The following is a 27,886-nucleotide window of genomic DNA, read 5'->3' as shown; positions in this document are numbered from 1 at the left end:
ACATTTTCAAGGTCATAGGTCAACTTTTAAGGTAAAATTAAAAAAACACGGCAAATTGCCCAATATAGGGAGAAAAACACAAAAAAGAATTTTATCTTCGTATTCTATAATTCATACTTTAGAAAATCTTTTTAAGTAAAAATATATTTCGAATCAAATATCAGGATTTTTAAAAATAATTTATAGAGATAAAAACTTTTATAAAAATGTTATTTCCTTATTTATGTATTTTATGAATTTTGAAACAGTTACTAGTGACATTTTGACCATTCCACATTTTCAAGAGTAAGTTTATTTTAACTTATTTTGCAGTATTCTTTGCATTTTATACACACAGCATGCATTTTTTTTTCAACAGTTGCATTTTCAGCTATACTTTGTTTAATTTCATTTTATAAATATTCCTTCACCCTATTATAATAATGCCAAAAGTCAAGAGACAGAGCTTTAGAAGAATAAATTCATTAGCTAGACATGCTATTTGAGCAAGAAGATTTACAGTAGTCCAAGAGTCTTCTTTCTCTAATGTTTCTAAAAGTATTCTTTCTTCTGATTTCATTTCTTCTGGGAGATTGTTTGATCAGTTGATCTTAAGTGTAGATTGGAGTCAGTGCTCCACTTGCAATAGAAAATTCTTAGACTTGATTTGAAGTCTGCCAGAAGTTGTAAGGTATGTCACCTTAGAAACGGTATTTTTAAGTATTTAGCTGATAATAAAGTGGATCTGAGTCCAATACCCAATGAACTTAATGATTTTGCATACATTGAACATATGTTTAGAGCTCAGGTTCATGAACCTGAAATCCACCACTCCCTCTCAGTCAAATTGTTTCAATCCAAGAGTCAAAAACATTTTGATTGAGAAAACAATTTTTAGAGAATTTATGAAGAATACGATAAGGATTCAACTCAGAAAATAATAACTGGATGAGAGAGATGGCTGAGAGGAGGAGGAGGAGGAGAGAGAGAGATGACAGAAAGATCACAAAGTGGATATTTTCATTAGCAGAGCGTTTCTAAAAATACAAGTGTATGCATAAAAGTTGCTGATGTCATGGTGTGTCTGAAATAATGAATAAACTCTTATGTATAAATGAAAAAATGACAATTTCTGATTAAAAGCAAACTCAGATTATACCTGCATCACATTTTTCCTAGTTCATTGTTAAATAAAATGTTATTACTTAAATATAACTGAAATGTAATATATAATCTTTATTCACATTTTGATAATTTGTTGTATATTATTATTTTGAAAATAAGATTTTGGTAATTATTAAAAGTAATATTTACATTTCCACTTTAAATTTTAGAGTAACTATTGCTTTATGAAACATAAAACAATATTTTGGTTGTTTTGGAACCGTGTTTTGTATTATATCCATTTCCTTTATAATCACTACATAGTGTATTTTATATATACAAACTTTTAAAAATTTAAACAGATTATTCTCCAAATAGTGAAAAGCATTTCTATAAATTTTTACTATTCATCTTTAAATATTTAATTAGATTTGTGTGTTGTTCCTAAATATAAAATGAATGATTAGTTATCAAAGTTGCAAATTTAATATGCAGAAAAATCTGTGCACATCATTAATAAATCTATTTTTAGTTATTAAAATGGTAACTAAATGATAAATAAATTAATTATAAATTAGGTATATGTTAATTTTACAAAACAGATAAATAAATTAAATAATTATTTTTGAACTACAATTGTAGAGATATATGAAGCTTATCAAACCATATTGGAACATTAGAAAATCAAGATCATATAAAAAAAGACATTTTATTTGTGGGATGCAATTTGGTCTTCACTAAACCTTCTTCAGTCACTATTGTAGATATCTGTATCTGTATGTAATAGTGGCTGAAGAGGGTCTAGTGAAGACCAAAATGCTATCCACGAATAAAATTAGTCTTTTCTTAATGTGATCTCAATTTTCTAATGTTCCAATACAGTTTGACAAGCTTCATATATCTCCACCAATCGTAGCTCAAGATACAGTAAGATACCACTTGATGCTGCCTCGATTAATGCTGATTCGATATAATGCGGTCTGCCCAACGCCTAAAAACAGCTTAAAATTTATGCTGATTCAAATTATTGTGGAATTTCATAGATTTAAGGGAAGTACAGCAGTACAATGAATTGCCACCTTTTGCTGATTGATTCATATATAATACAATTATTCCCAAACATAAACCAATGTTTGTTTTGTGTAATTTTGGAAAAAATATAACATCATGGATGCAGTAAAGATCTAGTGAAGTTCTTTCCCAAACTTGGTCTTGTTGACTTGGATTCTGGGTGTATCACGATCCGATAGTTGATTCAGGTGCGATGGAAAGTACATCTCCACACTCAATTCAGAGAATATTTACAGTTTATTTACAAAACAAAATATGTAGAATGCAGTGGCGTGCCGTGACATTTGATGACAGGGAAGCTGTGTTTCTGTAAGAAGCCGACTTCCAGGGGCAATCAGTTAATTGCGCATCAGTGATGGTCTAGGGCAGTGGTTCTTAACCTTTTTATACTCGCCGCCCACCAAATATTTCATAATTTTTTGTGACCCCCATTTTTTAATAATAATTTATATTTGATAATTTGATAATTTATCTATAATAAATTGATTTTTTTATTATTGCTTTATTTTTTATATAATAAATGTAAATCATAACTTTATTATTTCATTATCTATTTAAATAACATTCAAACTTCACAATTAAACATGAAAACTCATTAATTTTTAACAGAAAATAAAATAAGAAACATGTCGATAAATCGATCCAATGTCGATGCTAAAACTAAACTAAAACTAAAACGCCCACTTGTCGTAAGGATTTTGCATATCTTTTGCAAAAATATTTAAATTTTCAAAGCCTACTATTTTTCCTAATTATTTTTAAAATTCCAAGCATTAATAGTTTCTTAAAATTGCTTTGGAATAAAAGAAGTAAATACTGCGGTGTAAGTAGCATATTTACATTTATTTCTTCTGTACTAACAAAGTTGTATGTAGGAAGAAATACAAAATAAATAAATAAAAACTAAATAGGAAAACTTTATCTTTCTTATTTCACTTTTCGATACGATATTCGGATTATACATCAATTTTCTTTTTATTATATTCTGAAGGAAATTTTGCATAATTTGGCGGCCCCCGGCAAACTTCTTATGGACCCCCAGGGGCCGCGGCCCCCTGTTAAGAATCACTGGTCTAGGGTCCATTCGTATTCATTTGTTCGATAAGCCAGTAAAAACTGTAGACTTCTCTAAATGTATTTTTAATATCACAATTACATTCTGAATCGCTAGCCACGATATAAGGGCTAAAATTAAAAATAAATTATAAAAACTTACTCGGTGAAATAAAATGTGCGGTGGATATACATACCTGGTACAATGTATTGTTCGATTGTATTAATATACTTTTAAAGAAAATTATAATTAAAATATAGCTTTGTAAAGAAACGTACATAAAAATAACATAAAATAGTCTTTACTTTTTAAATCTTAAAACAATCCACTTAGTCAAATATCTTGATACGAGTAGCTAATGGATGGAACTAGTGACGGTCCAGGTAGGTGTGTAGTGAGTGTGTGCGTGCCAAATCCCGAGGGTGCCGATACCGGTCAATGTCAAATGCCTCTTTTGTCGCATCACTAGTATATCTCAAAGGACGCCACAGGGCTGTTGTAAATTTTAAACGTTTCTCACCGTAGCTGTAAAAATCTAACTATGTTAAACTTAATAGTCATTCGTTTTCTAACTAATTCGTTTTAATACCAGGTGTACACGGAAATCAGTTTCCCACTGTACTGAGCGAGTGATTGGTTCTGTTAAGCTTTTGTTGAAGTAAAATTCTGGCTCTTTCAACAGGGTTTTATTTATGTCCCCATTCCCTAATCTCTTAATTATTTAGTCACTTCTTAAGTAGAAATAAGTCGAAACCAGTTACTTTGTATCTGAATATCTGTAGTCTTGGGAAAACAGTGGAAAGACAAATTTTTATGACAACGGATATATAAATCGTAAATTTAAGGAAAATAAATTCTAGAGCTTTTTTTTGTACCATTGTATGTACTGTACATCTCATTCATTAAATTTGGTTGTAAATGATGCTGCCAAAGTAACAGTTAATTTTTAACACTGTACTAGAATTGTACACGTTTTTTCTGCATCCCCTTACAGATGAGACATACTAAATCGTAATATCACCGGTTTAACATCGAAATCCGTAAGTAATATAAGATGGGAGAGCGGAATAAACGCAGAATAAATATATCAAATATTTTAATGGAGTTTTTTTAAACTCCTGTCAACTATACAGAACTATCATAAAAACGTGCCAGTAAACTCCTATCGGTTGGGTTGTTATAAATCTAGTCTAGGGTGGGCAACCCTTTTTATAACATGGGCCAGAATAAATTTTACGTTTTTTTCCGCGCCGTAGTAGTTAATTGACGCCTTCTTGTGACTCGTAATTTTTTTAGTCTGCAAATATGAAATAAATATATAAAAAGTTAATTACTACATTTATTTCTCTTATCGTTTTCGAAAATTACAAAGAATTGGAAAAATAACTATTAATTAGTTATTTTTCCAATTTAATAATCTATTAAAGATCTCGCGGGCCGGATAGAAACTTTTCGCCAGCCGTAGCTGGCCCGCGGGTTGCCCGCCGTTGATCTAGTCTGCTCGTGATTCACATAATCGAGCGAGGGTGGCCGAATATCTAGCAGGCGGCTAACAGCCCACAACCGCTCCGGGATATAAAATCGCGTACTCTTTACGCGTGTGTTGCTTCTACCAGCTAAACCGTGACGTTTGTGCTATGTAAAGCGCATGCGCCAATGCCTATAATCTGGCTGCTTGAAAGTTGACAGGCAGGCGGATAACAGCCCACAACCGCTCCGGGATATAAAGCTGTACTCTTTACGAGTGTGTCGCTTCTACCAGCTAAACCGGGTGAGGTTGGTGCACTGTAAACCGCATGTGCTAATGCCTATATAATCTGGCTGATTGGAGACTGACCCAGTTTCGACATTCCTTCCGCCACCGAATTATTCGAATATACAATAGCAATCTTATCGTTTTTTTTTTCACATGTAGTATAGAAATTTGTAAAAGATACATAATGCAGTTATAATAAAATATTAATTTTAATTAATTCAAAGTACGTTAAAATATGAAAATTTATATTTTATAAAATTCAAGGGAAGGTCATTGGAAGGTGGAATCGGCGCTTCCATCGCTTCCAATGACGGCACGCCACTGGTAGAATGTACAAGTTCAACAACATAATATATACAGGAAAACAAAGTGTGATGTCTCATGGATTGGCTTCCGGGACCTATTAAACTCTAGAGAGGCCTCAGTCAGCTTGTGGAGTTGGCTCAACTGCACGGTCAGTCCAGTCTCTGCACTAACCCATCCCTGAGATGTTTACCAGAGGAGAATGCTCTCTCTACACTCAGCGGGCTTCCCAAGGGCCTAAGACTACCGTGTACCAGTCTCTTGCCCTTCTCTCCTCCCTCTCCCATTTACTCTGCTATTTAAGGGTTTTTTGGATGGAAAACTTCCAACCAATCACAAACTGTTCTTTCTTGAACAGCTTACTCTTAGGTTCACTGTTATCCGACGAGAGTGGAGCTTACATTAACATCCACCACTTGTTTACGTTTTGTAGTTTTTTTAATATGGCAAGCGGCCTATCGTCTGACCGCATGTGGGTCCAATTGACAAGATTGCACTTCTTTTGTTCCCTCTCTGCTACTGACATTTGCTTAAGGAAAGAAAAAAGTGACAAATGAAACTACACAACTTTATTGCATAAAAAACAAGAATTTCAGAAAAGCCAGGACCTTCATCACAAAAAATGAACTTTACATTTCTGTCTGCATATGTTTGTGTGTTATTTAGCATATTATTATGCAAATTAATAAAAAAATAACTTAAAATTACAGTAAAATTTGTTTATTTTTGGCCACATGTTCTCCTTTCCCTATTTACTCTATGTTAAAATGACCTCGTTTAACGCTGTTTTGTTTAGCACTTTGACATCTAAGAACGTATCCCCGGCATTAAGCGGGGTTTTACTGTAATTATTTAATTCATTAGAGACAAGAAGCTTACAACTATAAATAAATATTCAATAAATTCACTTTTAAACATTACCTTCTTCACAGTTGATAAGCTCATTCATTTCATTATAAAATTCTACTTTACACCCTCCACATGGATTTATCCTACATGTTGCATTTTTATTTGCAAGACATATTTTATTCTCACACATATTTTTTGGACAAACATATGCAGGTTTATTGCTTGGACATACTAAAAGACAAAAAGTAATGAACATTTAATATAACTATAAATGCTTTATAAAGAATTATTTTAAATTGTTATTAATTAATATTTTGTTAATTCAATAAATTTAAATGATAATAATGACTAAAAAATTGTTCTTTTTTTTAAATGAAACTTAATTAAAAGTTTGATTTTGTCAATTCATGTATAATAAATCACACCATCAACACTTTTTTCCAGTAGCAGCACTTTAACATACAAATATTTTTGGCCACATATAGGGGTCTGCATTAGGTTGAACATTAGACATTCAATTTCGTTATAATAAAATTAAAATTTGGAACAACTTTTGTATTCTATTGATGTCAGAAGCTTTAAAAATAGATATCTCCCAATCATATATAATGTAAATATAATTATACAAATAACAAAATCAATTGATTAAATAAGCACGTATCATGAACCGATAATTTTATATAAAATAGATATTGCATAATTTTACAATTACATAAAAGGATTACAAAAATAACAAAAGTAATTAAAAAGTATTTAAAATAAATAAATGGTGCATAAATAAAAATAAATTTACACAAAAATATAGAAATCATGTGAAATTATACATATAATCATAATTATAATGGTTGTCACATTGTTTTGTAGCATTATCTAGTATTGATTGCCATTCTGAGGAAATGGGTATGGAATTTTTGTTATTAACCTTTCTACAGTGGGTTAGTCCAATATGGAGCTACCATGATGTAGTGGAGAATAAACATGGGAAATTTTTTAAGAATTTTCCCATGCATTTTTCTCGTTTCCATTTCAAAAAAAATTTTTTAAAACAGTTATGTCTAGTAAAAAAAAAATATTTTTTTTATTGTCATATAATTCCTTTTTTATGTGAATTTTTATTTGTGATAATTTTTGGCTAGTTTTTGGCAATATCTACAAAATTTCTTTGCAGATATAGACGTCGTTCACCACTGCCACGTGATTGCCCTTGACAGATAAATCTGTCAATCACTGTAGAATGGTTAATACAATAATCAGTAAAAATTGCTGCAAATATCTCGAAAGCTTCAAGAATCCTTAACCTATGACTATTGAATTCATGTTTTAAAATTCTAGCGTCTGACCATTGAGGAGATACTCCTGGCTCTGAGACAAACTGTGCCAGCACTGTACTAAGCTTATTTTTGAGAACATCATACTGGTGTTCTTTGAGCCTTTGCATCAACGATCTATTTGTTGATCCTATATATGTCAAATGGCTATCAAATCTGCTGTGAAACAGTGGTATAAAATATATTCCAAGGGTTTTGTTGGCTTCTATTTTATCTTTAGCATTTAAGAGTAGTTTGAATACTGTTTGAATGCATTTAAATGTGAGAACAGCATTTTAGTGTTTGGCAATGAATCTGAATGTTTGAATTAATCTAGGGTTGAAGTCAACAACTATGCACTTCTGATTTTGCATTTGTTTTGACAGATGTATTTCTGAAGTTTTTAAGTTAGTCTTCTATAGTGCGTGCTAACCTTGGGTATAGTCATAAACTTATTCAATGTGCTACTGCTATTGCTATTGGTTTTTTATGTTCTAGCTCCTGAAGGATATCTTTGATGTGTGGCAATATGCCATATTAATGTATATATTAGATATAAGTTTAGTTTTAAGTTTTCTTTCTTCTTTGTTCTTCTTTTTGTTTTCTCGAATTTTATATTAACATTCCTTCCTGTGGGTGGGGTAACCGTTTCTGCAAACCACGTTAACAATGGGAAGTGAAGAACCCTGAGGCTACTAGAATGATAAGAAGGTTCATTCTTTGGTCAGACTCTCGGTGAAGGTAGATGTGCAAAAGTTACTCTCCTACTTGCCATCTAGAAGGACAAAGGGAGACGAAGGTGGCCTACAGAAAGGAACCTGCTAACATAAAGAGAGAGAGAGAGACAACGTCCCTTGTATAAGGAGAATCTTCAAAGAGATCCGAAAAAGATCAGCAAGAAACGATTTAGAGTGGTTTCCCACCAGAAGAGCGTGAATACCAAACAGAGAACCGGGTATTCCTTATAACCTCTGCTATCATACTAAAACTTCTTGCTATTCTTTCTTTCCTTTTTAGTTTATAATTTAGTGTAAGTTAGTAGTAAGATTACAAGTTTGTCTTTTTTTATTTGTCGCAAGCACATTCTTTTGTTTTGTATTTGCTCAATTTTGCAATGCTACAATATCCCAGTTTGGGATATTGTATAACATTAAGAGTTGGAATCCGAAAGAATCCTGTATATTGCTAATCATATAAAAAAAAATAATTGTTGTTATTTTTTTTGTGTACTGCCTCTCGTGGACTATTGTACACTCGTTAGAGAAATGTGTACAGGCTCTTTTTATTAATGCTCTAAAAGCTGCCATTTTGTAAAGATATGAATCATTAGAAGTTGAAAAGATGAGGTGCGGATTGGGCTTATGGTATACTTTGGTTACAACGTGACCCATTTTTGAACTGAATGTGGAGGTCCAAAACAGCTACATTGTAACCAAGATATACCAGAAGCCTAATCTTCTGTCTGAGTGCTAGGAAAGTTGAGCAAGAATCCTGCCGGTGTTTTTTTTCCGGTGTTTTGATTTAAAAAGATTATTTTTCTCTTTCTGAAGAAATATAGAATATCATATAATTTTTTCTTTACTATTAATATAGGAAAAAAAAAGTTATTTGAAGCAAAAACTTATTGACTATTTTAGAAAAAACACTTAGGAAAAAAAAGCAGAAAATTTTTCTCTTTCAAAAGAATCTCACAATAAAATTAAAAATGAATAAAGAATGAAATAGTAGAAATAAAGTGAAAAACAGTATAGTAAAAATAAAAATGGAAACAAAAAAAATCTAGCCAAGAAAAATGCAAAACAATATTCTGAGTATAATAATGATAAAGAAAAATAAAAGGATTCAGACTAGACAGGCAAATGAAAAATTTTAATAATACAGATGAAAAGTTGAGAAATTAAAAAAGATATCTTGTAAATAAGTCACAAATCAGTAAAAATTGTTTATACTGCAATAAATTGTAATTGTATTTTTAAAAATTTTATTGTAGAAAACTGTAAAAATATTATAAATGAAATTTAAACTAAAAACTGAATTTTACAGAAAATTTTTTGAAAAATTTACAATTTCGAAATTGTTAAAGAAGTAAAAGTTATAAATTATAAAAATTAAATTAATTTTATAGAGAATGAAGAGGGACAAAGTACTGCCCAGAGTGAATTTCTCACTAAATACATAACTTGTAAAAATCATGCAAAAATAAAATGTTTTAATTTTTATTTCTACATTTTATCTATTTATTTACTTTTTAGTTTTAAATGCAGAAAAAATGGCTGACTTTATTGAATTGACAACAGAAGAAAATAACTTGTTTCAGTAAAAGAAAAAACAAATTTAATAAAATTATAATTAGTAATTTATTACTTACATGGTATATCATCATTAAACTCTCTTCCAGATCCTATATATAAAAAATAATATGGAGTTTATAAATAAATCATCGACAGAATTTTATGAATTTTTAATACATTGATTAAAATTATACTTAAATTTGTTTTAAAATTAGGTCAATTATGTAAGAATTGGTTTTTCAATAATGCTTAAATGCGATAAGTAAATATGCAATTTTATTAAATAAATAAATCAATAAATTACATCTCTAAATTAGTCTGTTTTACTATGTTATAAATAGGAAATATGTTTAAAATTTATATACTGGATAATTGTAATTAAAGTATTCCTATTAAATGCAGTCTACAGTCCAAATGCAACCAAATCTGGTATGGTGACATTTCAAGACAAGATATTAATTATTTTTTAAAGAAATTCTACCAAAACTCACTACTATAGCACTTTTATTTGTATAAGAAACTCATGCTATCCTGTTATCAACGAAATGTTGTTTCAGAAACTGTTATATGCAATATGTGGGGAGCTCCATTTTGCATGAAAGTGGTTGATCAAGGCATTGTTGCTATTGCAATTGGAGTATGATAAAACTGTTGTGCATCTCTCAGCATCTTTGGACCATCATAGAGCATATTACAGGTCCATTGGAACTAGCTTCTTCAAATAAGAATGGTCAAAAGATAAATGTAGCTGTAAATCCACATAAGACTAACTTTAGGTGAGTGCAGTGGAATCTGCTAGAAAACATGAGTTTTCCATGGCTCAAATGCAATAGTTATAGGTTTTCAGAGTTCCACTTAAGTAAAATTGTGCATTGTCACTCCACAGGATCTTACATATCCACTTCATTACATACACCATATTCTGGTAAGGAAGGTCAATGCAAAGATCAGGCAGATTTCCCCATCATCAGCAAGCAATTGCTGGTTTGGCTAATCTTAGATAGATAATGCATCAAATTTCTCAATACCTTCCACACTGTCATAGGATATACTCAATTGCTGTGACACTGCATATGTCTATGGTACCTGCAATATTATTCATTGACTTTTCAATGACAGCCATGGGACCATCAACAACTTGTGAAATGATAGATATGTACTCTCAACTGAGTTGAACTCCCAGATTCCAGTTTCCACAGACTGAATGATCATTCTCCTGAGGACAGGGAGTCAATGGTCCTCAGTGCAAATTCTTAAATGGTGAAATTCCTGAAGTGCAGGCTTAGCATTATCATTATTTTCATAAAACAACGCCACAAGAAAAGCACATTCTGGCAAGGTGATAGATTGCCATTGTAGCTTAAAAGAATGATAATCAACAGTTGTTGCCACTTTTATATCCAGAACTCAGCTGAAACATGTATGCTTGTGCAAAGGAAACTTCTTTTTCATTAATTACAGTGCCAAAAGTGTCACACTGGTAAATTTTAGTATGGTACTAATTTTGTCTTTATAGAAATGTCTTCTGCATGTCCTGAAAAATTACCATACCAGATTTAATTGCATTTGGACTGCTAAATATCTCTAGACAGCATTGAATAAAGGCACTCTAATTACAATTACCCAATATATTAGAATTATAAAGAAATGATGATAATAATTACTACATAATACCTCACACAGTTATAATTTATTTAATAATTTGCTTGATATCCATTTTAATCATGCTTTTTCAAAGTTATAGTTTAAACTCAATCTTCATTTATATTTGTTATAACAATTTAAAACTTATGTAGATCCTCAAATACTTATTTTTAAAAAAAATTAAGAATAATTAATAAATGCTAGCAAAAGAATATAACTTTTAGTTTCTGCAACTGATTATCTTATTGCATACTAATCAATACCATTTCAAAAAATTTTTCTCAGTCATTTCTTTAGCTTTTATAACAAACATCAAATGTTTGTAATAATGTCATTATTAAAAAATACTTTTTTAATTATATTATTATATTATTAAAAACGTTTTCTTAATATGTTATTGATTACTTTTATGGAACAATTAAGTTTATAATATTAAAAATATACTAACGTTGTGTGCAGTAAGGAACACCTCTTACACTTGTTCCAGGAAGTTGTTGACCATATTCATTTACACACCAACAGATTCCAACATCTTCCATGCATTGTAATGGTTCCCATTCTCCAGTTTTTTTGTTACATCTATAAATTTATAAAGATAAATATTTGAAATTTAGTTATTTAATTGTATACAAATAATATGTAAACTAAAAAAATTAAAACTCACACAAAAAATAGCTACTTAGTTATTATATATATATTACAGTCAAAACCCGTTTTTAGTTAGAATGCGTTTTAACTAGTTGAAACTAGTTTATACTGGATGTCTTTGTTAAAACCCATTTTGTCCCAAATTTGAGTTAAAACTAGTTTTAACTCAAATTCATTTTTGACTAGCAGTAAATTCTAGTTATAACAAAGACATCCAGTATAAACTAGTTTCAACTAGTTAAAATGCATTCTAACTAAAAACTGGTTTTGACTGCAACATATAGAGTGATTCAGGGTAAGATGCCTACTTTTTGATATTTTCAAACAGTGACGTCAGATATTGTCATGTGTTTGTATGATGAATAATTGGGCCAATATTAAGTGCGGAAAGCTGTAGTTGGCTACCATTACCTCATTTTCTACATCCGAGAAGAATAAAAGCAAGATAAGAATGAAGTTTTTGTTGCAAAATGTTTCTAGAATCATTTTAAAACTAAAAGTTAAAATAGAATTTATTAAAAATTGCAAAAAACAATTAATGTGTGATGCAGTTACAGTCTTAAAGTTTCCATTGTGAGCTACCGCCGATCCCGATCGGACATGCTGGAATACGTGACTCCACTAGGCATCTTACCCTGTCTAATGGGAAAGATGTCACATTTTTCTTGGGGTAACATGCCTATTTTTTGTTAATTGAATTCCAATATGCCTATTTTTAATATATTTTTGTTTTCTCGTTTTATTGCAGGATATGCATAGAAATTATATAAGGACTTCTCAAAAAGGTTTTGGACTAAAAACAGCTTTCAGCTAGCTGTAGAGCATATTAGAATGAGCGGAAACTTAACAATACTTATACTGTGCTGTTATACTTACTATGAAGTACTTTGTACTACATATGCAATAAATTAAATTTGGTTAAGATATTCGAAAATTAATTTTATACAATTATATTTGTTATTTTACCCTAATGGCATTTGGCATCTCACCCGGATACTTGGGGTGAGATGCCTAAAATGCCAGACAATAAAAAAGTCATCATTGCAAACACAATATACAATTATTTTTGATATACTCCAAAGTTTTATTTGAAAAACATGCTCAAGAATATGATATTTTCGTTAGAGGCCTCCAAAACCCAAATTATCGCTATAATTTCCTTCATAAGCAAAATGTTAGGCATCTTCCCCCGAATCACTACATATAACTTTATTTATTTCCCCCAAACATATTTATGTAGCTAAAATTAACTTTAACTAATGTTAAAAGTTAAAACTAGTTTTATCTAAAATCAAAACATGTACAGCAGTAAATTAACTAGACAAAACCCATTTTGTCTAGTTAAAACTAGAATTTACTGCTAGTCAAAAATAAATTTGAGTTAAAACTAGTTTTAACTAGACAAAACGGGTTTTAACAAAGACATCCAGTATAAACTAGTTTCAACTAGTTAAAACGCATTCTAACTAAAACCGGGTTTTGACTGTAACATATACATAATCTTTATCATATAAACAGTTATTTTTATTAAGTTACTAGCAAATGAGCCCGGCGTTGCTCAGGCAGAAAGTAACGGTAGCAAAGATTATTATTATTAGATTATAGCCGATCTTACCCATTTTCACTGGGTGCAAGAACTATGATAACCTTACTTGAATAAAATGATTAATTTCAAATTCTAAAATCTAAGAAAACTTGTTTGGAACATTATACTTCAAATTTGGAACAAATTCAAATATTCATTCAAATTCGTTTATTTTGGATTTATTATTTTCAGGTTATCCAAACAGTGGAAATGATTAAAATATTTATTAATTTCCAAAATGTATACTATACATGCCACTATTTACTTCCTTCTTTATTATTTACACTTTATACTGACTAAAACTAACTCTCTCCTCCTTTTCCCTGGGAGAGTTGAATTTCTAAAAATCCCTTCTTAATGTGCATTCTCATGGCATACCCTACTAAAACACAGTCAATAATGCAAAAAACCACATTTAAAATAGTGTAGTAGAAGCCAAGTTCTTTCAGGGTAATCCTTAACCCATTCCCTCGAGGGGGGAATTATAAAAAATTCATTCTGAAAATGAGGGATTTAGCTCAAAAATAATTTTAAACTATTTTAATATTTTTCTAAGCAATGTGGACAATGTAGAAAGTAAATGTTTAGTTTTCATATTTATATATATTTAATCTGAAGTTTAAATGCTTCTAAATTATTTCTTCCTTAAAGTTTTAATGACACACTTTGAAATAAAATTTAATGTATTAATAAATGAATTAAAATAAATATATATTTTAATTATTTCTTTTTTGAATTTTAAATGCTATTAAAAATAATAATATACTTAATACAATAATGAAAATCTGTTAGTCACTATTTTTGGTATTAATGCATATATAATCAGTACTTGGGATGTTTTTCTTAACTTTTTTAAAATAGACATATCTGATAGACATTTCCAAAACAAATAAAATTTATAATTCAATTAACAAATTTAAATTACTAATTATAAATTAAATTTTAATATAAAAATGTATTTGTTTTGGAAATGTCTATCAAATATGTCTGTTTTAAAAAAATTAAGAAAAACATCCCAAGTACTGATTCCATATACATTAATACCAAAAATACATATAATTTATAATTATGGTATTTTCAATTAACAATAGATCCCATAACAATTAAGAATACATTTGTAAATGAGAATGACATCATTATTATTCCTTTTTCCAGACATTGCAACTGATTCATTTATAACAAAATGCCTAATTCTAAAATTTGTAAATGTTGTTAGTGCATTCTTATCCAAAATATTTTTCTTAAATTGCTCACTTATTTCTATCATTTCACCTTTTAATCCACAATTGACACACTTGAGCAGATTTAGAAACATCAATATCACCATACACCATTTTCTTTACAATATAAACCAATTCTTTCCTTCATGAATTTTGTTACAGTTCCTTTTGAAACATCAAGCATGCACACTGAGTAGAATTAATACTTTATAACAGTCTTGTTAGATTTATTTATTTCATTATTTATTTAACTCATTCAGCTTTACCAATGTTCTCTATGTTTATAAGTAATTATGCATGCATCATATAATTCACACTACATATTTTAAGTTGGTTCTAATGAAATAAAACGAAAGATTGAAATTGTTAGAATTAACTAATTTAATACTAAATTTATATATATATATGTATATATTTCCTAAAATGTCTCAGTAATCTATTAGCATAATATCATTTTCTTCAAACATATATCCTTTCTCCCTCTCCCTCTGGTATTCAGTTGCATACATCTTTTGTTTCACACAAGAAACTGAAAAGAATCTAAAGGACCTTTCTTGTCTGCAATAAATAGATTAATTGATCATTTTTGTTCAATCCAAGTAAACTTTTTGCCTAAATTATATTATATTTTTTCAATTTTGCTATCATGTATTCTGTCAGAAATTTAAAAATATCCATTCAATAATTTTTGTTAGTTTTTCTTGAAACATGTCCAAACAGTTATTTCCACTGACCTGTTCACTTGAAACGTTTTAAGTATTTTTGACCTATTACTCATACATTACCAAAATGTTAAGAAATTTTAGATTTTTCAAAATCAATAAAAATCAGAGCTGCATTGTTTTAGCATCAAATACTATATTATTATAGATTATCCCACCATCAATTTCACCTGGGAAAAGGAACAGGATCAGAAGTTTGATAGTTGCTGCATAAACATTCCTCTTCTGAGTTTTCCCATACTATTACAGCCAAAAACGCACAAAGAGAACTGGCCATTACGACCATTAGTAAACTATATTATTTTATTTTTGTATCATTTTATATAAAAATCTGATGACAAACACAGAACCAATAACTGGTGTGAAGAAGAAAACCAAAAACTATCTCAAGACAAACGTTTTATAACTCCTTCTGATTTCTTAGAAATCATTTGTCTTGAGATAGCTTTTTGTTTTCTTCTTCACACTGGTTATTGGTTCTGTGTTTGTCATTACATATTTCCCAGCGTGGTATGTTTTTATGTATAAAAATCTATTAATATTTTTCTTTCCAAACTCCTTGATGCTGTTTTTGATTTATTCTTTTTCATTTATATTTTAAATATGAAGAAACTCTATTAATAAAGATGAAAATTATGTTTTTAAAAAGTTTGCTTTACTTCTCTTGATTCTGAACTGTTTTTCTAACATTACATATTCATTTAATAGTGTTGTAATACTTGTAGTTAATATTGCAAAAAATTAGTTACATAGATTAAAAAAATTAATTTTGATTTAGTTTAAAATATATAGCATGAATTTGAGCATAATATAATACTACAATATAATATAAATTTGAATGTAACAGAGTTTTAACTTAAATTAAAAATCCAACAACATATTATTTATTGTGGCATCATCACAATGCCAGGCTATAATTTTTAATCATACTCTTTTCAATTCTCAAATTAGTAGTGTCTTGCCCCTGTAGATCATACTTTTCCTGTTAGCAAGAGTCATCTACTTAACTTCTTTTAGGGGAAAATTGTTGGATTGAAATACCATGACTTCTGGTTTGCACTGGAAGTTTGTATATAATTAATCAGGGCCTCTTGCCCCTATTTTTTCCATGTATGGTCTTGGCTTTCATCTCTTTAAATCTGTTCTCAAGATTAAGGACAGACAAGCAAACAACAATGGGAATTCATAGGTCAATATTTTTTTCAAATTGCAGCCAATAATGTACCATTTACATTTTGTTGAATATATAACGTTAATTTCAGTTGAACCAAATGAGAAGTTAAGCAGTTTATTTTAAAGTATTTAACAATATTTCTTAAAGCAATCTTTTAATTTTTTAGTTAAGTATACATAGAAAAATAATGCTATTTCAGCAAAGAAGTCTGTTTACTATAGGTATAAAATGTCTTTCTTGACTCATCTTCAGATACATCAAACATACTTAACAAAACTTAAATCTGAAGCTGAGGCAGAAAGGCTCAAAACATTTTATCCTATAATGGATCTCTTTATTGGAATAGTATTTATTTTTCTATGTATATAACAGGCTGACGACAGTTAAATATAGTTAAATTTATTGTAAAAATTACTTCTAATTTAAAATAATTCATATAATATTAAAATATATTACTTAGGAATAAAGATCACATTTTCACTGTTCTTTAGTAATTTGTAATTATGTTCCCACGTATGTTCACATGATGATATAACTGAAAAATAATATAAATAATATTAAAATCATTTAAAATATATTTTATAACCTCACTAATTATTAATTTAATATAATTGTTGGAAAATATATTTCTTCAATATGAAATTTGAGGAAACTATACCCTAATCATAATATCAAACAATTTATTAAAGTTCTATTTTTACAGATTTAAATATTATAATGAATAAAATAAAATCAATTTAAAGAAAATTTAAGCTTTTTTTTTTATAAAAAAAATAAGTAATTTCAAAATGTAATAGTTGAAAAAGTTTGCTAATAATAAATATTAAAAAAAAATAAAAATTTATAAAGTTTTACAATATAAATAATGTAATTTGATAAATGATTTATAAAAAAACATATTATTATATAAAATACTTGCTTTTATCATAAGAATTTTATCCATTAAAAAAAAGATACAAATTGTAACACTTTAAACTAATTTGTTTGTTAATTTTTTATATAAGCTTTATTGATTTCTATTTCTAATTTTTGACAGAAAAAATACATATTATAAATTTTCAATACAATTTTTTATTGAAGTAGTAATTTGATTTCTTTTCTCTTATCAAAAATTCAGTATCAATAGAATTTTAGTCTCTTTTTATTCCTTTAAATGTTTCACATCATAATTTTAGGATTTTTGTTATAACTTAGAAAAAAATTATATTCAAATTTAAAAAAATAAAACAAACAGAAATACCTGCACAAGTATTTTCACAATGTTCTCTAGAAGCAAAATTATTCAAGCTACCACCACATCCACCATAATAAAACTTTTTACATATTTTGTCCTTTTGATCAAAATACCAACGAGGAAGAGATGCTTTACAATGTCCAGGATCAAGTTTTTGATAACAAACATCTCCTAAAATAATTATATTTATGTAATAATTTTTTCATACAATTATAGAAATTTTTTTAATTACTAGTTTATAGATAATATTGAAAACATATTAGTGAACTAGATATATTAGACAAAGTATAAAAGTCTAAAAGAATAGTACTTTATCTTAATAGAACTTTATATAAAATATATAAACCTTTATCTTTGGTTTGATGTTGAGCAATATGATTTCAATTATTCTACTCATTAATTTGTATATCTTACTTGGTTTTGGACAACAAACAGCATATTCTCCAAGGGGACTAAGATGGCACTTATGTGATGAAGGACATTGTCCACCCAGAGGACCACATTGAAAAAGGCTACTGGAATTGATATTATGTAATGGTTCCCCGAAAGGACATGGATTTTCAAGATTTGGAAGACCTGAAATTTTAAAAATTTAAAATAATCATTAAATGAAAATCTAGTTCAAAGCTTAAAAATGAAGATATGGGGCAGCATTCATGGTTGGCACTTTTGGGCATGTTATAATTAATAATTTATTTAATTTTTCCAGGTAATTGTTCATTTTTTTTTCTTCTATATAATTTTTATACATTTTTTGTCTGCATCGACTATTCGCTGCCATTTTTGTGTGTATTTTTCTTTTTTGCATATAATTATTATTATTGTCGGTTTTGTCTGTTATTGTATTATTATATTGTTTTTTTAACAGGCTTATTATTACGTTCTACATTGTTTATAATAATGCATTTTGTACTGGAATTGAGTATTAATGATTGTAATGTCTTTTTTTTTGTTGTAATATACCCGTATATACAGGGTTTCCATTGTTCTCTTAAATAAATAAAATAAATAAAAATAAATTAAGGTATGGTTTCCAACCATGCTAAAATTTCTGCTTTATTAATTAATAAAGATACCACAAAAGACTAAAAATGTGTTTACAAGAATATTATATGTAAAAAAATATTTATTTTAAAAGTTTATTTGAAATTTTCTAATAAACAAAACTTAAAATATAATGCAAAAAACAGTTTTGTATCATTGATATGTTTAAAGTCTTTGTTAGTGTTTCTCAAAAACATTATTACTTCATACATATTTGAAGATATTTTTAATTAATTTAAGAAAAGAAAGAAAGGACAGAAGTAAATTATATTACAGACTAAACAAATATTAACTACCAAAATCCATATACAGTCCAGTGGCACACCTGACTGTATATGGCCCTGACACCCCCAATGTAAAAGGAAAAAAAACAATAGTAGATTTTCCAACAATATTTTCTTAATTAAAATTCATGTTTTATTTATATTGTGTTGTGTCTTCTATTTCTATATTACTTATGAATTAGCAGTCACATAAGGTGGGAATTTTATTGATTTTGCATTAAAAATTTTTTTATCTGTTTAACTCAGCTCCCCCAAGATTAAATCTTGAGTGCATCACTGCTCACCACACCTTGTCAAATTTTCCAAATTCATAATTTTTGGGGGCAATGTTATAATTATGAAACTGACTTATTGTCATAATATTCACTGACAACAATATTAAATATGAATGATAAAAATTTCAATTATTTATATTCACATTTAAAATTTATTAAATTTACTAAATTATAATTTAACAGATATCTCAAAAGTTATTATAAATTTGATTATTATAAATATTTTATTATTATTTTACAATTAAAAAAGTATATGAAATTGTTTAAAAAACTTACAGAGAGGTAATGGTGGACAAGGACTATTTGAACATTTTACTTTTGCAGCTCTACAAACTTCACCTAATCCTTTGCACTTCACTCCCTAAGTATAAATTTATTAAATAAAATTTATTATAAATTTCATATTCAGTTTTATTAAAAATACTGTATTAAAATATATAATATTAATTTAAATTTTAACTGCAATCTTCATCAGATTTAACTTCTTATATTTTTAATTTATAATTCTTGAATTGAAACTATAATCAAATATTATATCAAAATTTAAGAAATTCTATAGTGAAAAAATAGATTAAACTTTTCTAATATTGTTTCAGTTTGATATTTAGCAGATAAAGTTTCAGCAATCTGGAACAATAATGATCTTTTAATAGTTAATTGTTACTGTAAATGTTGATTGATTAATTGGTTTTTGTTTTAAGATTATAATAACAATTATTATTATTATAAATAGCATCTCCCAAATAAAAGTTGCTTTCAGATTTATGACTGATTTTAATAACAATATTACTCCATATGAAGACAAAATTATTATCTAGCACCATTTTTGCCAATTCTCTTTTTTACTTGATTGAATGGGATGATGTGATGTATTGTGGTTTCAATATATTCCATGATAGTGTTATCTCTAGGTTGGGCTAGAGGAATGGAATAGACTCCTGAGTGTTCTAATAATGATTTGTGTTCTCTCTTGGAAAAGTAATAAACTTTATGGAAAGATATTGAAATGTTAATGACAAGATTTAAAATTCAATACAAAAGTTGAGTTTAGAGCAGAATTTTACCAGATTATCATATTCACATTTTTAAATATGTGGTACCATTAAAAATAATTTTAATTAGAAATTTTTATTTTTCTATTACCATTTAAAATGATACAAATGCTTTCAAATTAATAATAATTTTATAATTAAGTATTAAGTAGTAATTAATTCAATATATTTATAATTATTAAATAATAACATTTAAATATTTACAATACACTTTTTTATTTTTAGAATTTTTTAAATAAAGAAAAATATTTCTTTATTTCATTAATTAAATTCAAATTATAATTACATATTTATAACTAACCTGACATGGATCACGACAGATACAAATGGGACAGCCACGCTCATCAAGATATAAGCCATTTGGGCATTGTAAATCACAGTCAATTGGTTCACAAATTCCTACAGCTGTAAAAAAAATATAATAGCTAAGATCGGCAAACAGTATACATTAGTATATATAAAAATTTTTAATACAACTTAATAATGCTTACAAGAACAATTGGCAGTTCCTCCAGGTAATGTCCTGCTTCCTGCAATTTCTACACCATTTTCATCAACACACCAACAGATATGACTAATTGGATGGCACTGAATAGGTTCAAAGTTTCCATCTTTAGTACATGAAGGTAAATACATGCGTGATGCAGGAATTCCTAGTTCTCGACTGCGGTGCTCAGCTACTGCTCTTTGATGCTGACAGGCTGCAAATAATTTATGTTCACATATTTTTTAAATAAAAATCAATAATTCATAGTTTATGTAAAGAGCTGAATATAATATACAGTAGACCCCCTATAATATGGTAGATACGTTCCACATTATATGAATCTGTGTTGTACAAGTCACTTAAATACATGAACCAATTACAGCCCAACATGTGTGCAGTTTTAGGGGCTACAGCTGTTTGAAAGGTTTTCTTCCATAAAATTAATCAATTCTAGACTAATTTGACTCAACATTTCCAAATCACATATAATTTTTGGGAATAATCCATATAAACTATGCTATAAACAAAAAATTGTAGGATTACTTACCGAGCGTGCACTGTTTGACAACGCCATTGCTTAAGCTTGTTTTCATCATGGAGTAGCTCATCGAACGGCGGATGAATGTTTCCTGATCAGCAAATTTTTCACAGAAAAATAACTTAACTTTGGAGACATCATTAATAGAAATATAATTTTTATGGCCGTTGAATAAATGTTTTTTAGTAGATCCAGTGCTTGTTTAAACTCTAACAGTTTGTACAATATTTGCTATTAGTCCAGATTCGACCAATCCTGTCGCGACACAAGTCGGCGATGACGTTTTACCGTGTTATACAAGTCTTTTTTAGCGTGTTATACGAATACGATCGCAATTTTTTTGCCGTGTTATACGAATCCGTGTTATATGAACCCGTGTTATAGGGGGGTCTACTGTACTATGAAATAAAATGAAAAACATTTTTACATATCCATATCTTTATATTTTGAATTTTTTTAAATCAAAAATATTCTTATAAAAATATAATTTTTATAGTTTTATTTGTTAAGTAAAGAGTAATATAACTTTCTTATTAGGATAGGATAGGATGTTAAAGGAAAGGCCTGACTCAATGGTATAGCCTTAAGAAGGAAAGGGGGATAGGTATGGGTAGTAGAGAGTGGGGTGGAGTGGGGTGGGGATGAGGAGAAAAAGTGGGAGGAAAGGAGGGTTGTAGGGCGTCTGCCAGGAACTAAGGGGGATGCTATTGAAACAGAAGGGACCGCAAGTAGAAAATAAACAAATAAGAGGGTAAGACGCGATGGTAACCGATTAGGGGGGAGCGGGCTATAAGAACAATCATAGCAGCAGGGGACCGGAGAGAGGTGGTAAAGGACAGTAAGGGACAGATGTCGGAAAATAATGCACCAAGATGCAGGGTAAGGCAAGGAAGTTACGTAAAACGGATGTTGAACATAAAACAGCAGAAATACAAAGACCAGTGGTTATATATGTAACAGAGGGTGTACAGGATACGGCGATTGTACATAATACGGGGGGAGACAAAATATAGTGGTTATACAATAAGCAATGAATGTACAGTACATTATACAATGGTAGCCTTATAATAATGGATAAATAAGTTACAATGGTTGAACATGATAAGAAAGAGCTCAATGATGCCTTAGATAAACAGAATACAACACACTAGGCTGAATAGGAGTAGGGTAACACTGAAAAGAGGATGTGGAGTTACAAGTTGCTTAAGAAGGTCTGCTGGTGGTTCATAAGATTAAGGTTGTGAACAAAGTTCGTAAAGGCACAGGTAGATTTTCCTGTTGTCGATGAAGGTGTTTAGTTTACAGGGCCAGTGGTGCCCGTCTTTTTCCACCAGTTGCCTCAGATGAGAGCGGTGAATAATGTACTTAGTGCAAGTAAAGATAAGGTGATGGGGGTCACCACTTTCTACACCACAATCACACAGACCGTTGCCTTTCTTTAAGAAACAACAAAGGTAGGCCTTAAAGTTACCATGTGCCGTCATAATCTGTGAGAGCATGTGGGGTTTCTAGGTGTTTGTTAAACATTCTATTGTTAAGTTTAGGGATGAATTCATGAGTGATGCGACCGATGTTGCTTTTATCCCACTCATCCTGCCACTTGTCCATGATGATATTATTAAGTTTGCTACAGAAGTAGGACATTGGGAGTGATGAGTGGTTGCAATTCGTTGGAATATCCTTAGCTTTTTTGGCCAAGTGGTCAGCTTTATCATTCCTGATGTTTCCAGAGTGACCTCTTATCCAGAAGTTTATTTTGGTGGAGTCTTCGAGTACATATATTAGCTTGAGGCTGTTTTCAATTATGGGGAGTTTGACGTTTTCATTTTTAATTTGATGGAGGGCAATTCAGCTATCACTGATAATATTGATTGTCCTGTGTTGTAGCCATTGGATATTAGTATAAATATACTTTAATGAGTTGAAGATTGCTAGTGACTCTGCCTGGTTAATAGAGCAGTTTTTATGCAGTTTGTATACTGCTTGCCAAAAGTTTCTTTTTGAAGAATCTTTGAGGCATACTGAGGCACCTACATCATCTGACGTTTTAGAGCCGTCGGTAAAGAAGTTGAGGCCGTTTGGGATAGAGGTTTCTTTGAGGTAAAAGTTGCTGGAGATATTATTGGCTGGGTGTTTGTTTTCCATATTCATGTTAAGGTCAACACCATTCTTAGCGATTTCATTGACAAGAGAGTGGGTAAGATCAGGAGGGTAAGATCTTTGAGTCGGAGATGTATTTATGGAGTTGATCTTGATTGATGTCTGCTGTGATCATCTTTATGAAGAGATTCTTAATATACCTGTATAAGATAGTCAGATGAATAGGAAGTAGCCCTGCAATAACCAATAGGGCATCCGTGGGGGCTGTTCTATAGGATTTGGTAATTGCAATGGCTGTGGTCTGTTGTGCTGAGAGGAGTTTATGGCGTATGTGGGTCTTGGCTAACTTTCTTATTACACAAAATAATATTTAAAATCAAATATTATCTCATGGGTTTCTGGTTCCATATTAGTATCTGTATTAAATGCTTATTTCAGGTAGCCAACTGTTTAAATTTACCTCAAAGAAACTTTTTCGTCTGGTTTTAGGACAGCTTCCTAATGTGACAAAAACATTTTCTGTGGTAAATTTAAACAGTTGGCTACATGAAATAAACATTTAATACTGATAATATTTAAAATAAGAAAGTTTTAATAGAATGTTTAATAACAATAACACACTTACCAGTTAATGTAATAGGATAAAGACACTGAGTACCACAACCATTTGAACAACATTTTTGTGTATCATCACAGTCATAATCAGAAGAACATTCATAATCACATGATTCTGAATTTACTGGTACAAGATAGGGGCATTGTCCTGGTTTTCCTGTCATTCCTAAAATTATTTATTTAAATCAAACAGAATTCAATCCATTGTAACTGAAAAACTACAAAATTGGATTCAATAAAATTAATGTTAGGACTGAACTAAAAAGTTTTAAAATTTTAATTTTGGTTAATTTAATTTATGTGAAATAAATTAAATTAGGAAAATTATGTAATATGAATTAAATCTATAAGTTTTGATTTAATTGCATAAATATAAATATTTAAGAATTTTGATAAGTATATAAATATCATACCAACTGGATCTCTGCAAATATAAGCTCCACAAGCATTTTTGCAACATTTCTGAGGACCAGTACAATCCTTATCTGTTTTACATTCATCTGAACAAATTTCACTTTCCCATGATTGAACGTTAGGGCATGCACCCAATTTGATGAGTTCAGTTGGAGAACTTTTTGTATCAGACGACAAAATATCATCAGAACTATTCAAAAAATTTGTTCCTAATTCTACAGAAATAAAATAAAGTTCAAGTTTGTCAAAATAGTAAAAATTTTTAAATTTCTATAAGTAAAATATTAATGTTTATGATTAACATAATAATCTGATTAAATATTAAAAATTATATATATGAATTAAGAGAACTGACAAATTACAATAATTCACTGAAAATGCATTTTTAATTAAATATTTAAAAACAATTATAATGAAAAATCCATTACAATTATTTTTAAGAACAAAATATTCTTGATAATAATTATAATGATTGATAAATTATGTTAAACTATCATTCAACTTTTTAGAAACAACTTCTTAAATGAATTTATCATGAATATGTACTTCAAATTCTGACAAGCTTTAATTATAATAATGAAATTAAAATAGCACATCAATTATAATTTATGATAGGCACAGAAAATAGAGTTCTGATATGCTTAAGAAGTAAAAATATTAGTTATTATTAATTAAACTTCAAATGGCAATACATTAATTTATATTTGATCATGAGTAATACTTCTACTTTTGTTTACACTATTTTCTAATCAATTCTCAACATTACATAATTTCAATATTTTATTCATAATATTAATGGTTAAGATAATGACTTTTATATTTACAGTCTGTCCAACAAAAGAAACACTTTTCAAAATGAGCAGTTATTCACACTCGATGATTAAGACATGAGAGTTGATAATTGTAATGGTACTAGACTATAAAAACTCTTGCTCTTTTCATTGCTGTAATAATGCATTTGAACAAGATATATAGTTCTCTACAGTGAATAAGAGTGATGCAATTGATTCTTAAACCTGTGCTGTTGGATATTGTCAACATCAAAACTATTTTCTATTTAATAAATGTTAACATAAACTTGAAAAATTATATACATTATATTAATATTATGTATAAAATGAAATGAAGTGATGGAATAAAAAAAAATTGTCATTTGGTAGCTATTTGTATTTTCAACATTTTTAAAGTTTAGGATATTCAGCCTTAGTATTCTACTTTTCTATTTCATTTATTTTTAGTTTATAACTAAAATAAGTGAAAAGGAAAAATTGCTAAAGGAAGCAAATTAAAAAAAACTATTTTAATGTTTAAAATGGTACATGTCATGCTTTCAACAGCTGCTCTGGAGGTGCAGAGTTATGCAAAGGTTTTATTTCTGTTCTGTTCTGTTCTGTTTTTTGAAATTTTCTGCAGGATATAAGCCAGCACTGATTATATCTGCACAAATTACAGTAATTGTAGAGGAATTGGGATGAATTAAACTAAATTTGTCTTATCTCATATTTTCTTTTATGTATAAATTGAGATAACGATGTGTTTCACCAACATTAAGAAAGCTTGCAATTTGATATAAATCATATATCCAACCAAAGAATTGAAAAATCTATCTTCTATTAAATGAAAAATTCTAATCTGTTTTATGAATGCATGTTCTATCTGCTAAACAGATATAATTTATACTTATTTATTATTAGTATTAAATTAATAACTCAGATTTATTGTGAATATGAAAAATGAATGATTATTATATGATTAATAATAAATATTCATAACATAAAAGATTTGTCAAGAGAAAATGAATTATTATAATAATACAGTGGTTAATTCATTCCATATAGACCTGATGATGATAATAAAATTGAATATTGAGATGACATAAAAATCTATTAAATTAATTTGTCTACCTATTATAGAACAAAGTCAATTTTTAACTACGTAAATTATTTGTTATTTACATTATATTAATATCTAGACAAAAACTCATAACACCTTATATATAAGCAGCCGTGTTTATTAGAAACTACCTAACGGCCAGGCCGTGTTTATTAGAAATCTATGGCCTGGCGCTCAGGCAACACGTAAACGCCAGAAAGGCGGATATGCAGAAGCTTACGCAAGGACTGAACCTGCCAGTTATAGTCTCTGCACAGCTCCTACCCTTCCCTCGGTTATATGAGATATTCGGCATGCACCGTACTCGTTTGTTTGTATTTTATTTTATTTTATTTTTATTTTTTATTTTTAATATCCCACGAGGCATATATTATTATTTTTCACTGTCTGTTATCTATTTTTACATTATTCTCATGTATTGTGTTATTTAATACTATTTATGTAGAGATGGCGCACGCTATTCTATTTAGATGTTCACTTTAAAAACGTTCCAAACGCTTGTTCGTTACTGCTAAATGTTCTTATGTTTGATTTTTTAAATGTTCTATCCTGAAGAAGGTCATTAAATACGACCGAAAACGTTAGGTAGTTTCTAATAAACACGGCTGCTTATATATAAGGTGTTATGAGTTTTTGTCTTGAGAAGTCACGCAGTCTATGATGAGCTTTAATATCTAGAATTTTTCTAATAAATAATAAAAATTAATATTTAATTTTCAATAAATTTTTGTCCAACATACCTGCATTTGGACAACAAACACCTGCTTCATTAGGTTGATTAACTGTGCAGATATGATCAAGAGGACACAACTGATAATTAGATTTAGGATCACAGATAACAGGTAGATTTGTGTCTTCATAAACCATAGGACTACCCACAGGGCATTCTGGAAATGTTGGTCTTGCTTTTTCATAAGGAACACCTAAGTAAATTGAGAAACGATCTTATTTTTCAATGAAATTAATAAATTGCATATCTTATATCTCAAAGCAAATTTTTTTATTTTTTCAAAGTAAATTTTTTAGAATACCTTACAATATAAGATAAAACAACAATTTAAAGAGCTAGTAAATTGCTAGAATTATATTTGCTGATTTAACAAATATAATTCTAACAATATTATGTCAATGTTAGAAATAAAAAAGTTTCTGCTATATTATCACTTTAAACTTTATAGAAAAATACTGATTATAAACAATAGAGATTAAGGTGAACTTACTAAAAATAAACACAAAATTAACA

General features: G+C 28.9%; 1 protein-coding gene across 1 annotated transcript in view; it reads right to left on the bottom strand.

The window, feature by feature from the left end:
* LOC136978990 (uncharacterized) overlaps window positions 1-27,886 on the bottom strand; it is a 147,934-nt gene that overhangs the window by 19,887 nt on the left and 100,161 nt on the right. Inside the window, exons 16-27 of the mRNA XM_067274869.1 lie at window positions 27,384-27,566; window positions 24,750-24,965; window positions 24,347-24,502; window positions 21,088-21,297; window positions 20,898-21,001; window positions 19,821-19,905; window positions 18,356-18,517; window positions 17,948-18,112; window positions 17,164-17,242; window positions 11,807-11,937; window positions 9,792-9,824; window positions 6,189-6,347 (exon numbers count right to left, since the gene is read on the bottom strand). Coding sequence (XP_067130970.1) covers window positions 6,189-6,347; window positions 9,792-9,824; window positions 11,807-11,937; window positions 17,164-17,242; window positions 17,948-18,112; window positions 18,356-18,517; window positions 19,821-19,905; window positions 20,898-21,001; window positions 21,088-21,297; window positions 24,347-24,502; window positions 24,750-24,965; window positions 27,384-27,566 — 1,683 coding nt within the window. The remainder of the gene's footprint in view (window positions 1-6,188; window positions 6,348-9,791; window positions 9,825-11,806; window positions 11,938-17,163; window positions 17,243-17,947; window positions 18,113-18,355; window positions 18,518-19,820; window positions 19,906-20,897; window positions 21,002-21,087; window positions 21,298-24,346; window positions 24,503-24,749; window positions 24,966-27,383; window positions 27,567-27,886) is intronic.

Source organism: Centruroides vittatus, unplaced genomic scaffold (assembly GCF_030686945.1).
Source record: "Centruroides vittatus isolate TY-2023 unplaced genomic scaffold, ASM3068694v2 contig_565, whole genome shotgun sequence".
Lineage (NCBI taxonomy): Eukaryota > Metazoa > Arthropoda > Arachnida > Scorpiones > Buthidae > Centruroides > Centruroides vittatus.
The sequence above is the reverse complement of the archived record's forward strand: the minus strand, read 5'-3'. Positions and strand labels throughout refer to the sequence as shown.